The sequence below is a fragment of the Vitis vinifera genome, chromosome 5 (genome assembly GCF_030704535.1).
Source record: "Vitis vinifera cultivar Pinot Noir 40024 chromosome 5, ASM3070453v1".
In the NCBI taxonomy this organism is placed as follows: Eukaryota; Viridiplantae; Streptophyta; class Magnoliopsida; order Vitales; family Vitaceae; genus Vitis; species Vitis vinifera.
In genome coordinates, this window is record NC_081809.1 from 7,535,773 (window position 1) to 7,551,653 (window position 15,881).

The window sequence follows — 15,881 nt, forward strand, 5'->3', positions numbered from 1 at the left end:
TATTTATTTATTGATGCTAGTTGCTATTACCTATTTAATTTTGCACAAATAAAAGGTAGAAAAATTATGATGTTTGTTGGAATATTGTGAATTCACCCTAACACTTAAGACAATGAACAATTACCTGAAGAAGATTGCCAATGTTTAGAAGTCAGTATCGCTCTAGGCATGGAGGAAATATTGATCCGTTATTGATATTGAACACCACGTCTCTACAAATGCTGCTACTCAAGAATCTTTTCTATTAACTGAAGTAGGCACAATCATAACACTAGCAAATACGGTAAACCATCCATCATGATAATCCTTTCTCCTATCCATTCCAATCTAGAGCCTGAAATGAGGTAGGGCAGAAGTTCCATCAAGCCCTTTTGAATTGAAATAGGCAACATAGTCTCCCACTGTGGTTTCCTTGTACTTAGGCGGATTCTCTTCAGATAACAATTCCTTGATAGGCCCATAAAGTTTGGAGGATGGCTGAATAGATGTGCTAAAAAAGCATGCCACTGAGACTCTGGGGCCTATATGGTTTGCCAGTACCCTGTGTTCTACACTTTTAAACCTGTCATTCGTAATAAGCTGAAGAACACAAGAACAAACAAAGGTTATTTAGAGATTGATTAATGACATGATCTATGTCATTGCATTTTAATAATCATATAATTCCAATGCGACAATGAAGAAGAATGTAGTAGTCATACAGAATAAAACTACCTTAAACAAAATAAAGTGCTTTTATAATACAGAAAAACTTTACCTGTAGAAGATCTCCAACATTAATTACAAGCGCTCCAGGCATTGGGGGGACATCAATCCACTGACCTTGATGAAGAACTTGGAGGCCTCCAATCTGGTCTTGTAGTAGTACAGTGAGGAAGTCATTGTCAGCGTGTTTGGTGGTGCCCATAGTTAGTTCTGGCTGTGGGCATGACGGATAGTAGTGACATAAAATTGACAGCCCCTCTGTGCAGTCCATGTCTTTTAGGTGGTTTGGATTAAGCCCCAGAGCCTCGGATATTAACTCAAACAATTTAAATCCTAATCTCATAATTTGATCCTTATACTCCATCAGTATGTCCCTACAAAATTAACTCAAGCATTTAAAAGGAGGAATTTATTGATTTAAAAAAGAAGAAGTTATTTTGTCAATATACAAGTCCTGAATTAAAACCAGAAAAAAAAAAATACAGAAGAAAGTAAGATGACACGGGAATTGGCCGGATCGAAGGACACTCAAAAGTTTCTTCTCAATATTTTCTTTTAGGATATTTTCCTCCATCAGACTGATAGAGAGGTTTGGATTCAAAAGCTCAAGGAACAAAGGTCTAGCATATTTTAAGTCATAATGTGGGGATAAAATAATGTGTACCAACTGCTATATATATATGTATATATATAATACGAAAGAGAGAAAATCTTGCAGTGAGTGGATGAATGATCGATGTTTATAACATACCTGCATGCTGCTGGCAATTCTTCTGGGTTGGGAGGATGAGGAGCCATAAGGCAATAAAAGGTGTCCCTCCAATTAGCTGCTGGTGCTGTATACAGATCAAAATTGCTATTGTACACCATCTTTTTCCTCGACGCATCACGTGTGTAAAACTGCTTCTTCACCTCAGTATCTTGTTCGTAAAACCGGAGTACTCCTTCCATCATCTCCTCCAACACGCTAACAGGGATCCCATGGTTCACCACGTTGAAGAAACCCCATGTCTCTGATGCATCCTTGACCATGTCAACAATCTTGTTCCGGCGAATTGGATCATTGTCCATGCCTTGTAGGTCTACGACGGGAAAATTGAACTGGGTAGTATAGGTTCTCAAGTTATCTGGTGGTTGAATGAACATCCGAGGAACTTTGGAGACCCCGGCATCAACTAGACCTTTAACACCAGTTTTAGACTCATCGAAAGCCTTTAATTCACTAGCTCGATCATAGTCCTCCGGAAATTCATGACTGATGCTGGTGATTACCATCTTGTTCTACAGCGTCACCAGCTTGATTTCCCCCAAATTAATTTCCACAAGCAACTCTATCGACACGAGACCTACTGGAACAAGTGAGAGCTCTGTGCTGATGAGAAGAAAATGAATGAAGTCCACCAATGAATCTGAAGTTCTCCACTATGGTGAGATAAGCAAGCCTATGAATTATTGATTGACTTGGGTACCTTGGAAGTTATACCGAAACCGTGTAAAGTGAGAGTCTTGACATGAAACTCAAAAATGCTATTTACATTTGTAGCGCGTATCCCGCTGGGCTTCTCTTTGTATGCACATGTCTTTTCCTTCAAACACATCAATAACGGAGGATGTCACTCATGGTATGCAGTTTTTAGAGTTTGATAATTTTTGCTAATAATTTATGTTTTTATGCGGATCTTACCCTAAGTTGAACCACCTTTTCTCATTGTAGTTGTTTTAAAAGTCAATTTAGGGCGGCTGGTAGAAATTCAAAAAGGTAGCCAGACTAGGGGATTTTTGACAAGACTATAAAGTTATAAAAGAAATATTCTAAAAGTAAAGATAACTTTTAAAATCGTTTATTCTAAAGGTGATTTATTTCATTTTAAAAATATGAAAAAAAAAATTATCTTTAAATACGATTTTTAAAATTCATTATTTAAAAAATTTACACCTTAAAATCGTCTTTTAAAATTTACACCTTAAAATTTACATAAATTGGCAAGGGAATTTAACAAAATCACACCTCTTGTTGGTTTGTTCATTCAATTAGCCCTTCTAATCTCCAATCATCAACAGTACAAACTTCCCAATTTACACTGATTCCATTGAACAATCAATAAAAAGACATTATATAACAATTGATATTTCAATAACCATCTACCCAATCCAAATAAACCCAGATGAGTATCAACGTCTGTATTAAAAAAATTACCTTTTTAAAAGCATTAATCATGATACTCAGATCCCCAAACAGGGAAAAGAAAATTTTCTAACAAGAAATTCACTAATAATTTTAAGCAACACGAGGGAAAATTCAATCACACATCTGATCAACAAGATCTACGCCCACATCACATAAGATCCAAACAAAACCACCAAAAACAAAGCAATATATCCGTACCTCCACAGTCCAAATAAAGAAATCAAGCGGCTCCGGTGGGTGTTCTTTGTTCATCTCCCAAAATCAGCACTCACAGAAAAACCTAAATCCCCAAACCCCAACCCCCCGATTCACAATCAAAAAAAAAAAAACCCCAAATTGAGATCGAATTACACTAGCAGAACAAAAAATCCATCAAAACCCACTTTCCCCTTTTGGCCCCCGAGAAAACCTTGGAAAAATAAACCGAAAAAGAAACCTTGCAAATTTTCCGAGATTTTCCCACAATTTCTAGGCATCCAAACGGAACCGGAGAGAAAAAAAAAATTTAAAAATCAAAAAAATAAAAAACAAGCAGGAATGTTTAGGTTTACCGTGTGAGGAAGTGTGGATTTAGGGTTTTTGATTTTGTACATTTGAGAATTTCGACTGAGAGAGAGAGAGAGCGGGGGAGGGGGAAGGAGAGGGAGAGAGAGAGAGAGTACAGTGGAAGTGAAGAGGCGAGGCAGCTGCGAGTGGACTTCGCTTTAGCTCACTCTCATTTTCAATGACCTTCGTGGGCCCATTTGCTTTTCTAGCTATTCTCTGTAGCCTTGCCCACGCGAACCTAGAATCACACAACTCACGCGCTCTCTTAATTTTGAGGATTTTAAGGTTTTTTTACAGTTTGTGGCGGTAACGGTAACATTTAGGGAGGGAATGTGAATTATCTTTAACCGTCACTATCTTTTACTATTTCCAAAAATATAAATATTTATCTTCTTTCCATCACGCTAAAACCTCTGTAAATTAACTAAAATAATTTAATATCTCAATCTTTTTTTCCTCTTAAAAAGATGATTTCTTAAAAATTGAGAAAAATTGTATCTTTAAGAGACTATTTTCTCCATAAAAATTTTCTTCTCTTTAAAATTAAAATAAAACAAAATTATTTATTTTATAAATAATTATTTAATAAATTAATAACAATTTATTTTTAATAAACTCACTTTTCATATAAAATTGATAATAATTTTTTTTTATTCAAAACAATATCACATTAAATTAATTTTATTAGTTATAATCAATTAAATTAATTTAAAGAAAAAATTGAAAATTAAGAAGAAAATATTTTTTAAATTAATATCTAAATATTAAATATAATTTATATCTTTATAAATATTATTGTTGTTAAAAATGTATATATATATTTTTTGGTGAAAATAATTTCTCCCAACCAATTATTACTTTTTTGAGAAAAGAGAACATTTTAAAAAGGAAATAACGTTCTTCTCCTATTTCGAAAAAACTACGGACTGTAATTGGTAAAAAATCTAGCAAAATCTTAGAATTGACTTGTACAGAAGATAGAGGCCTCCAAGATGTTGCCTTTGTGGCCTTTATGAAGACACTTGGCAATTCACAATCCACCGAATGCAACAACCGACTCGTGGGGTCGGGAACTCGAGAGGAATGACCGGATTTTTTATAATTGTACGGTGAATTTAAAATTAATTTTTAAAAATAGGATACGTTGAAAAATATTTCTAAATCTATGACCTTTTTTTATCACTTTAAAAATTATTTCACACATCTTTCATTATTTTTATATTAATTATACATATTAAAAAAAATTAAATTTATATTAAATATATTTTTTCAAGAAATACCTTTCATAATTTTATATTAATAATACACATTAAAAAATTTGAATTTATATTAAAAGTATCTCTTCAAGAGACACCTTTTATAATTCTATAAAATCAAATTTATTTTAAAAATATATATTAAAGAGACATTTTTCACAAATTTCATATCAATTGCATAGTAAAAAAATTGAATTTATGCTAAAGATGTCTCCTTAAGAGACATTTTCTACGATTTCATAAAATAAAATTTATATTAAAGGTGTCAACAATTCTTGTATCAGTCATCTATTGAAATGATTGAATTTATACTAGAAATATCTTTTTAAAAGACACATTTTACAATTTTATAAAATTAAATTTATATTAAAATATTTTCCTTTAAGAGACACTTTTAGTATAAATTTAATTTTTGTGATAGATGATTAATATAAAAATCGTGGAAAGTGTTTCTTTAAAAGACACATTTAGTATAAATTCAATTTTATGGAATTGTACAAACACCTTTAATGTAAATTCATTTTTTTTTTACTGTATAACTGATATGAAAATTGTGGGAGATATCTTTTTAAGAAATACTTTTAGTATAAATTTGATTTTAGGGTATTGTGAAAATGATATTTCTTTAATATAAATTCAATTTTTTTTAATGTGTATGACTAATAAAAAAATTATGAAAAAATTTCTTTTAAAAAAATACCTTTAACATAAATTTAATTTTATAGAATTATAGAAGGTGTGTCTTAAAAATATACTTTTAATATAAATTCAATTTTTTTTAATATATATTGTTGATATAAAAAACATAAAAAGTATCTTTTCAAAAAACACATTTCAAAGTGACAAAAAATACCATAAATTTATCAATAGTTTAATAACTACATATTTAAATTTTTTTTTTCAAAGCACCATTTTTTAAGTATTATTTTTTAAAATAGCCTTGTAAGTTAAAAAAGCCCAAGAATGACCACCCAGCACACCACGTGTATCTATTCAGAATTTCACAGTTCATCGTCCATGAATGTCGTAGATAAGGCTAATACGTAGTTGGATTTTTTATTTTTTATTTTTTTATAAATAGTATTATTTTAAAAGCAAGTGAGAATATAACTGCACTAGTGGTGTGTTGAATGGGAGTGTTTTTAGGGGTGAATTGCATTGAAGGAGATCAATTTTGTGACATTTAGAACAAGATGGTTGTCACCAGCTTCAGTGAATCTCCAATGGCGACTCAAGCTGACTGCGATCGATTAGGTGAATTAAAGGCTTTTGATGAGACCAAAGCAGGTGTCAAAGGACTGGTTGATGCCGGGGTCTCCCAAGTTCCCCGGATTTTCATTCAACCCCCCGATGACTTCACAACTGGTGACACCAAATTCAGTTTTCCAGTCATAGACCTTCAAGACATGAACACAGATCCAGCTCGACGGAAGGAGATCGTGGACATGGTCCGAGACGCATCGGAGACGTGGGGTTTCTTCAACGTGGTGAACCATGGAATCTCCGTCACTGTTTTGGAGGAGATGAAGGATGGTGTACGCAGGTTTTATGAACAAGATACAGAGGTCAAGAAGCAGTATTACTCGCGTGATTTGGAGAGGAAGGTCGTGTATAACAGCAATTTTGATCTGTACAAAGCACCAGCAGCTAATTGGAGGGATACCTTTTATTTTCTTATGGCTCCTCAACCCCCCGACCCTCAAGAGTTGCCACCGGCTTTCAGGTATGTCCTATGACAGTAGCCCAAAATTAATTTGGTGCTAGGACAAAAATTGTTCATCATCAACTGCAACATTTTTTGCCATGGATGCTATACAGAATACCTAAGTGCCCAAGTGATTTTGTAGGGATATATTGATAGAGTACAAGGATGAAGTTATGAAACTAGGCTTTAAATTGTTGGAGTTGATCTCTGAGGCTCTGGGGCTGAAAGCAAACCACCTAAAAGATATGGATTGTGCGGAGGGACTGGCCATGCTGTGTCACTACTATCCTGCATGCCCTCAGCCAGAACTAACCATGGGCACCACCAAGCACGCTGACAACGACTTTCTTACCGTCCTACTACAAGACGAGATTGGAGGCCTCCAAGTTCTTCATCAGGATCAGTGGGTTGATGTTCCCCCAATGCCTGGAGCCCTTGTTATTAATATTGGAGACCTTTTACAGGTAAATTTACTGTATTATGTACTTCATTATTTTGTTTAAGGGAGTCGTGATAGAAATGCAGTCACATATGCAAACCAGAGTGAAATATAAATTATGTTAATAATCAATGATTAAGAATAAACTTTTTTATGGTTGTACTTTGCAGCTTATAACAAATGACAGGTTTAAAAGTGTTGAACACCGAGTGCTGGCAAGCCACAAGGGCCCAAGAGTTTCTGTGGCATGCTTTTTTAGCACTGCTCTTCTTCCATCCTTGAAACTTTACGGACCTATCAAGGAATTGTTATCTGAAGAGAATCCGCCCAAGTACAGGGAAATTACGGTGAGAGATTTTGTTGCCTACTTCAATGCAAAAGGACTTGACGGGACTTCTGCCCTGGAGCATTTCAAACTCTAGACTGGCAGTGGAGATGAAGAAGCCTTTATGCGATGGACGGTTGTTTACCATACTTGGTTTTTTTTTTTTTTTTCTCTTTTTGTGTGGCTAGAAAAGATCCTGATTGGCAGCATATATACATATGAACTGTTGAGTTTCATATTTAATGTGTGTGACATCTTGGGTAAGGATTTCCAAACTTCTGAGATAAGCCTCACATTGAATGGCCTCTGTTCTGTGGAGCCCCTACATTATGTTGCGTTATTGATGCGGATGTGCTACCCACCACAGACTTATAGAGCAGGAAAAACTAATGAGCGTAACTAATTTCGAGTCAATGACTCAATGGGCAGATCCTCATGCCTTCAGGGCCAACCACGAATGCTTGTACTGGTAGGATTATAGATCTTTCGAGATAAAACCCTGACCTTATGGCACATGTGCTTGCTTTTGGAGTCTTTAGAGTTGGCTGTTATTGTTGGTACAGGTGCATTGACAATTTTATATGCAATTCTTATATGTTGGTAGAGTCCAAAACAGTCAATTTTTGAAACTTTTACTCTCAATCCCATGTATAATTCAATTAATGTGGAACCTTCCTTTCTAGACCAAAAAACTAAATTTTTGGTGGATGGTCATCAAAATGAAAACCCAAAATTGTATAATTCTGCCCTATTTTACAACCTTGTATTCTATCCTTTATGCATTGCATTTCTTGCGCTCCATCTCAATTGCTGAAGAAAACTTCTAGATCTATTTTAGCAATTAATTAGAAAGAAGTGAGACTGGTTTGTTAGTTTCATTATGTTCTGTGTACACCTTATTTCCATTCTCTAAAATAATCTTCAAATACACCTCATGGACCCTTTTAAACATATTTTTGAAGGAATTTAAGCTTAGGTGCAGAGAAAAATATGAAATGATCCAATTTTGAAAATGTACACTCAATTTAAAGCATGCAAAGGATGACTTTTAATAAGCTTATAAACTTTTAAGTGTCTGAAAGATTTGAAATGAATCGACATGATTATATCTTTCTTAAATGAGATCATCAAGTGATTTGTACTTGATTTTATCTCATCTCCTTGAAAACTTGAAATATGAACTTAATTAAATCTTTAGTTCCAATAAACCTTGTTTTGTTATCGCTAAAATTTGATTAGAAGAACCTTAGGCTCACAATAATTTTTAAGGTACTTGAGATCTCACAATTGAATGCTATTTCTTTGGACTCCCATATTATAATGCAAGCCTTTACTATGGTTCTATGAGGTTTAAAGATGACATGTAATGTAGCCCTTGAAGAATAAAAATAAAACATTACAAGGGGATGGGTCTAACTCAAGACTCTGTAGATTTAAAGAGGAGCCAAATAAGAGAGGGGTTTGAAGCCTAGGGTGGGCATACATAAAAATAAAATATTATTGAAGGTGCTCATTACTAAGTTAAAGTTTGAAACTTTATTAAAATTGAGCTTCTTGAAATAAATTTCTTATGTTTTTTCTTTTTAGAAATAATTACAATTATAAGAAAAATAAGTTATAATCATAAACATTTAGTAGGGGTTACCAAAAATCCCTTACTTAAGAACACTATTGATGTATTAGGTTTAATTGACAATTTTGTTCCATTTCTCATTGATTAGAATGCGATATACTTCCTTGGATCTTATTGGTTAGAAGACGACTTCTAATCTCATCAAGTTTGATATTAGACCATTCTATAGTTGTCATTTTCAAGGTAAATGTGTATTTAAGTTTGGTAAAACTTATGAAATAACAAAAAAAAAAGAAAAAAAATTAAGATAGAAATTAAGGAAAATACAAGATTTTTAGTGGTAGTGCTTGAATGCCCAATAAGGAGTGTTCAAACGTCTAGTAGGATCAAACATTGAGCCCAACGTTCAAATGCTCCTTACGGGGTGATTGAATGTTGGTTGATTTTTTCATGTAATTTCATTTCAACTTCATGTTTTGGGGGGTAATTAGGTAAAATTGAATGTTTAATTGTTTTCCAAAACTAGCCCAAAGTTTTTTCAAGTATTAAAAGGATTGTTTTGTTGAATTTTTAAAACCTTAGAGAATATAGCCATTCATTAAGCTAGAGCCTCCATATCTCAAAGCCTCAAGAACTTTCTTAAGGGTATCTATTGACCATATCATAAGTATGAGACTTGCATCACTAAACTTTGTTAAGATAGAGCCCCTAAAAGCCTGACGTGATGTAACATATTTGGATTTATTATTTATTTAATAAGCTTCTTGTTTCCCATTCTGTTTATCGTATTCCATGCAATACAATTTGTAAGCATTTTGGCCTTGAATCTTCTACATTATACAAAACTTGAGTGTAGTAGGAGTTGTATGGAAGATCTAAATCATAGGTTCCATGCAAATAGATGTTTTGTTCACAGTTGGTTCATGGATTTAGGCAATCCATTTGAGGCTGTAGCGCATTACTTCCTAATTGGAAAGATGATTGGTCTTGGTTATTAGGATGAGTTTCCATGGTGAGTGTACTTGTGTATAGTTATGCTTTGTGCAAGATATATGGTAAATCATGATCTAAGACTATTGGGTAGTCATTACCTTACTAAGTTGCTATACTGTCTGGTATCTCAATCTTGAGAAAATATTAAGTTTATGCCAAATTTTGTAGTGACTTTGACCTACGTGCTCAAGGGTTATAAACGTAATTTTGAAAAGTTGATAACATTCACCTTATTATATTACAAACACTAGTTTACGGGGAGCTTTCATATAGTGGATAGTAGGTCATGGACCTTATCTTTTGTCTCATTGTAATTACATAGGATGTTGGAGTGCGGTTAATTATGTGCAATGGATGTTGATTCAACTTCAAAATTTGATTTTCAGGGAGTTATTATTCGCCTATGGGTCCTAATGGGTCCCATTCGAGTTTATACTCCTTAATGACACAATATATGAAGGTTGATTGAGTTCTTTATTTACTCGTGCGCATAAGGGTGTTTAATTGGTAATTGCATAATATTGCACAAAAGCTTGCGAATGGTCTCTCTAGATTGAACTAATTGATGAATTGAAGTATAGTAGGTTAATTAATGAATTAAGACCCATGTGGGCTAGTTTAAGTGGCCTAAGCCTAAGATAGGCTGTAGGCCCTCCATTTTGTCATAGTAGCACATGTTACTCTATGTGTTCTCCTTTACTTCTTGTTGCCCTATGACCATCTCATGGTGGTCCATTACTCATTTGGTACTATTTTTGAGCCACCTTTGAAGATTCTTTGTCGAAGGATTTTAATGGATCCCATATATGACCTTAGTTACACCTTACTTTAGTACATTTAGCTGCATTTATAGATTTAGTTCACTTAGATGCATTTCTTAGGTCTAGTTTACTTAGGTGCACCTTAAATTCGGCTCACTTAGTTACACTTTAACTCACATTCAATTCACTTGATTGCACTTTAACTTAGTTCACTTAGTTGCATCTTAGTTTCAACTCACTAAGTTACACTTTCGCCCAGACTCAACTCACTTAGTGGCACCTTAGGTCTAGTTCTCTTAGTGACACCTTAGGTTTAACTCACTTAGTTATACTTTAACTCCATTTCAACTCACTTAGTTGCATGCTTAGTATAACTCACTTAGTTCACTTAAATGCATTTAGGTTTAGCTCACTTAAATGTGCATTAGTTTAACTCACTTAGATGCACTTTAGTTTAACCCACTCAGCTGCATTTTAGGTTTTGACAACTACATCAATGATGGAGGATGCCACCCATGGTATGCAATTTCTCAAGTTTGCTCTAGAATAGAATTTGGCCAATGCAATTGTTTGATTTTTCATATTTAGAAAATTAGGTTTTAGAGAATTTTTTTTGAGTAATTTATTATATAACCTCCTCGTTTAGGAATGAAAGGGCTAAAAATTTGATTCTTGTCATATAAATAGAAGTATCTCCAAACCGCAACATCCACACAGCTTGAGGGAAAACCTAACACTTGACAAAATATGCATACAAACTCATAAAGAGTTGATATAATCTCAAGAAAGAATAAAAAATTATATACCATAAAGTTGTTACTCTGCATCAAAGCCTACAAAAGAAAAAAAAAAAAAAAACAATTTCGTAAAAAATCCATGATCAAGAAGCTTATAAATATCTCCTTCCAATTGAAAGAAACCAAGTTTCCCTCTTATATTAAGATCTCCCTTGTATTCCACTGTTGGAGTCTTCTCTTGTACCTTTCTCGGTATATCCATCAATAAGGAGGTTTATTCAAAAAATTATCCTTCTCCTTCTCTTGTACTCATTCTACCATTTCTAAATCGCATAAAAAAATCTATCATCTCCAAATAATACAATAAATTTTCTTGTAGATATACTCTAGATTTGGATTACATAATGCATTTAAGAGTAATTTTTGACAATTTTACCTACATTTGTTTAGATCTCATTCAATAACTAGCATTTCTTTTTAGAAAATTTACCTCAAAGTTTCCGTCCGCACTATCCACAAGAATGGATTAACTCTAGAAAAAGTATAACTCTTTTCCTAAGGGAACTTGTAGAGGCAAATCATAACATTTGAAAACCGATTTTATCTATTTAGTTTTCAATTTTTGGGTTTTCTTGTCTTCTAATGAAAGATTAAAAACTAAAAAACTAACATTCACTTTCATTTCTTATAATTAATAATTGTTCAATGTTTGATGGATTTTTTTATTTTTATAATTATATGTATTTTGTAGACTCAATTAAAATAATTTATTGATATAAGGTTATGATCAAATTAATTTTATGCATTCTTTATATTTTGAGTTAGGAATTTCAAATATATTTTGAACTTCAAATCTAAATTAGATTTAATTTCTTTCAAAAATAAATTGGATTTAGACCTAAACTAACTTATATCTAATTGATCATCTATATTAAATCAAATACATTAAATAAGTTTGGCTTACCTCAAATTTTTCACTACTAGGAGATGGATTCGGTTTTGATTCAAGTATTAACTGGGATCATATCGATTTGGTTATCGGCAAAACCATGCCTTCTTCGAACTCTAATTCGGGCAACCACATAAAATTTATGTTGGCGGGAGTCGTACCATTGGGGCTGGGTGGAGATTTCTTGTCCTCTGACTGAAATTCTTAACCATCTATCACAGTAATATATCAACCGGCCAATAGCAATTGAAGTTTAAAAATTATCTTCACCACTTCAGTCATCTGGATTGATGAAAAAAGTTCCAAATCCACTCAGCTTGATACTATTAGATACCTGAATAGCGCAGGCAATTGCAGTGGAAGAGGTGCATCATCAGGAGTGCCGACATAAGGGGAGGTACAAATTGCAATTACTTTCATTGATGAATGTCAGTTGGATCTGTATCACCTCAGTATCTAGAGGAAATTTTTTTAATGCTACTCCTTCCTTTACCTAGGAACACATCTGGAGTAGCAGAATTTTCCTCTGTTCTTTCCTAATTGCATTTCTGGCCAATATTTTAGTACAAGTCTCAACAAACTTTAGTTTAACTACATGTAAGCTACCAATACAGCAAATCTACTAGGATGTCGCATGACAATTTCTTAAATTGAATACAATAATAGCACATCAGAGGTTTCAAGTTTCAATATGCCCACAAATATTATCCTCAACACCAAATTTCTACATATGTTACTAAGCAAGGATTCTATCCAGTAAGTGCTTGAGACAACAATCACAACACTCAGAAATATGGTAACCAATTTAGAGCTTGAACTGTGGTAGAGCAGAAGTCCCGTCAAGCCCTTTTGAGCGGAAATGGAGAACATAGTCTCTCACTGTGGTTTCCCTGTATTTTGGTGGATTCTCTTTGGATAACAATTCCTTGATAGGTCCATATAATTTTGAGGATGGCAGATGAGATGTGCTAAAAAAGCATGCCACTGAGACTCTTGGACCTCGTCGGTTTGCCAGTACTCTGTGTTCTACACTCTTAAATCTGTCGTTGGTGATAAGCTGGAGAGTACAGCAATAAACGAAGTCAGTTTTAAACATCAACTTATAATGATATAATATGTGTCTAACTTTGGGTTGCACGAGTGTTACCCTTTCTGCAAGTAACAGAAATGCAATGCAACAAATATGAAGAATGCAATATTTTCTTTGATTAAAACTCTCTCATAATACAGAAAAGTTTACCTGTAGAAGATCACCAACATTAATTACAAGGGCTCCAGGCTCTGGGGGAACATCGACCCACTGATCCTGATGAAGAACCTGGAGGCCTCCAATCTGGTCTTGTAGTAGTATAGTAAGGAAGTCATTGTCAGAATGCTTTGTGGTGCCCATGGTTAGCTCTGGCTGTGGACATGCTGGATAATAGTGACACAAAATGGCAAGCCCTTCCGCACAATCCATGTCTTTTAGGTGGTTTGGATTGAGCCCAATAGCCTCAGACATTAATTCCAACAGTTTAAGTCCTAATCTCATGACTTGCTCCTTGTACTCCATCAATATATCTCTACAAAATTACTTTAGTGCTTAACATATAACTTTAGTAATTAAATTATTTTAGCCAATCAAATCATTAGGACATGCCCACCAACTGAAATTCCATTTCTTTAGTAATAGCACCATATATTCCAGGAATAGTTTCATTAAATTGCTTCTCAAGAAAATGGAGTGTTCCTGACTTTGCAAAACATTGCTAAAAATATTATTGAACATAATGGGAAGCAAAATTGTTTCTCTCCAAAAAGACATCTACTTTGTATCCATGTTCCTTATTTTGCAAAATGGTGTGATAATAAAACACAACTCTATCTCACAGAAAGCAATTGGCAGAACAAGATCCTTCTTCAATTCCATAATATGCATGACAAAAAATCTTGCAGGGATGAAGAATGATTATCACATACCTGCATGTCGCTGGCAACTCTTGTGGGTTAAGAGGATGGGGAGCCATAAGGCAATAAAAGGTGTCCCTCCAATTAGCTGCTTTTGATACGTAGAGATCAAAATTGCTATTATATATCACCTTTCTCGTCAGATCACGCGTGTAAAACTCCTTCTTCACTTCATTATCTTGTTCATAAAACCGGTGTACCCCATCCATCATCTCCTCCAACACACTAACAGGGATCCCATGGTTCACCACGGTGAATAAACCCCACGTCTCCGATGCTTCCCGGACCATCTCAACAATCTTCTTTCGCCGAATTGGATCGCTGTCCATGCCATGGAGGTCTATGACCGGAAATTTGAATTGGGTGTTACAGTCTCTCGAGTTATCTGGTGGTCGAATGAACATCCGGGGAACCTTGGAGACCCCAGCATCAACTAAACCTTTGACACCCTCTTTAGACTCATCGAAGGCCTTTAATTCACTTGCTCGATCGTAGTCCTCTGAAAATTTTGTGGTGCTGGTGCCTACCATTTTGTTCTATAATGTCACCAAATTGGTTTCCCCTAACTGAATCCACAGTACACTAGTTGCAGGCAACTCTAATTAGCAGTACTTAACCAGCCACCACTGACCATCACTCTAATCTTGTTATGACAAGCACAAATAAAAGATCATTGTACCGGCCATTGAGCACTGAATAAAGCGCCGCCTTCAATAGGTGAGAACTCTGTAAGGGTTGAAGAAGATGGTCAATGGGAAAATGAAGGAGCCAAAAAGTCATCGGTTGCATCCAACGGATGGTGAATTACCATTTTATTTATTTATTTTTAACATATGCAGGCGAGGTCCTTCCTCCGAAACGGCCTCCAGAATGCAATCCTTATCTTGTAAAACAATAAAATAAAAAATAAAAAATAATTAAAATAGAGAAAAGAGAGAAAAATGGAGCACCTATTAGCAAGTTGTTGGCGGCGGCTGGTGGCACCCGCTTAACAGAAGCCCAATCCCCGACAATGTGAGACTTACGATATGGGAAGGAAATGGCAAAAAAAAAAAAAAAAAAAAACAAAGAAGCAGGGTCATGCTTTGGTACCGAAACAAAAAAAAAAAAAAAAAATGTTAAAAAAAAAAGAAACAAATGCAACACAAAAGTTTTAACTCTTTACAACATTTTATTTTATAAAAGTTGAAAAATATTGAATAATTTGTGAAAATATAAATTTTCTAAAAGAAAAGAAATTAGAATCTATTTTATTTTGTAATATAAAGTGATAAACCAAAGAGGTGAAGAAAAAAATTACATTTAAAATAAACTAAATATTGTAAGAGAAATAATTCAATGACATAATTTATAAATTGAGAATAAGTTAATTTATTTTATTTTAAATTCAAATTATTTATGGAAAAAATTGGATGAATATTGAAAATGTGAAAAACATTTATGAAGTAAAAAAACAAATTGAATACTTTCAACGAATTGTAAGTATAACTAGAATTTTATAAAAAAATAAAATAAAAAATGAAATAAATTTAAATAAGTATACATTGTTCAAACATTAAGATAGTTATGTACTTGAAAATTGTATTAATAAAATAATTCTTATAATTTAAATTTAATTACATAAAATATTGATTGAAATATTGAAAATACAAAAAAAAAAAAAAAAATTAGTAACAATATGGAATTTCATAACTTTGCTAATTTTTTTAGCATTTTTCAATTTTGATTTTTTTCAGGCATCCATTGAACACCCCCTA

General features: G+C 33.6%; 2 protein-coding genes and 1 long non-coding RNA gene across 3 annotated transcripts; 1 reads left to right on the forward strand and 2 right to left on the reverse strand.

The window, feature by feature from the left end:
- Positions 1-169: 169 nt before the first annotated feature.
- On the reverse strand, positions 170-14,922 carry LOC109122663 (1-aminocyclopropane-1-carboxylate oxidase homolog 1). Its single transcript, XM_019220094.2, is given in 6 exon segments — positions 170-579; positions 758-1,079; positions 1,457-1,832; positions 12,979-13,234; positions 13,418-13,739; positions 14,137-14,922. Coding segments are annotated over 6 exon segments (2,046 nt in total). The 5' UTR covers positions 14,655-14,922; the 3' UTR covers positions 170-327.
- On the reverse strand, positions 2,713-3,609 carry LOC132253802 (uncharacterized). The gene is made up of 3 exons (XR_009465666.1): positions 3,445-3,609; positions 3,092-3,173; positions 2,713-2,786 (listed from the first exon to the last, which is right to left on the reverse strand). It is a non-coding gene; the product is annotated as an uncharacterized LOC132253802 (long non-coding RNA).
- Positions 5,612-7,428, forward strand: LOC104879284 (1-aminocyclopropane-1-carboxylate oxidase homolog 1). The gene is made up of 3 exons (XM_010651755.3): positions 5,612-6,418; positions 6,543-6,864; positions 7,010-7,428. The coding sequence occupies exons 1-3, from the start codon at positions 5,889-5,891 to the stop codon at positions 7,259-7,261; spliced, it is 1,104 nt and encodes a 367-aa protein (XP_010650057.1). The 5' UTR covers positions 5,612-5,888; the 3' UTR covers positions 7,262-7,428.
- Positions 14,923-15,881: the final 959 nt, after the last annotated feature.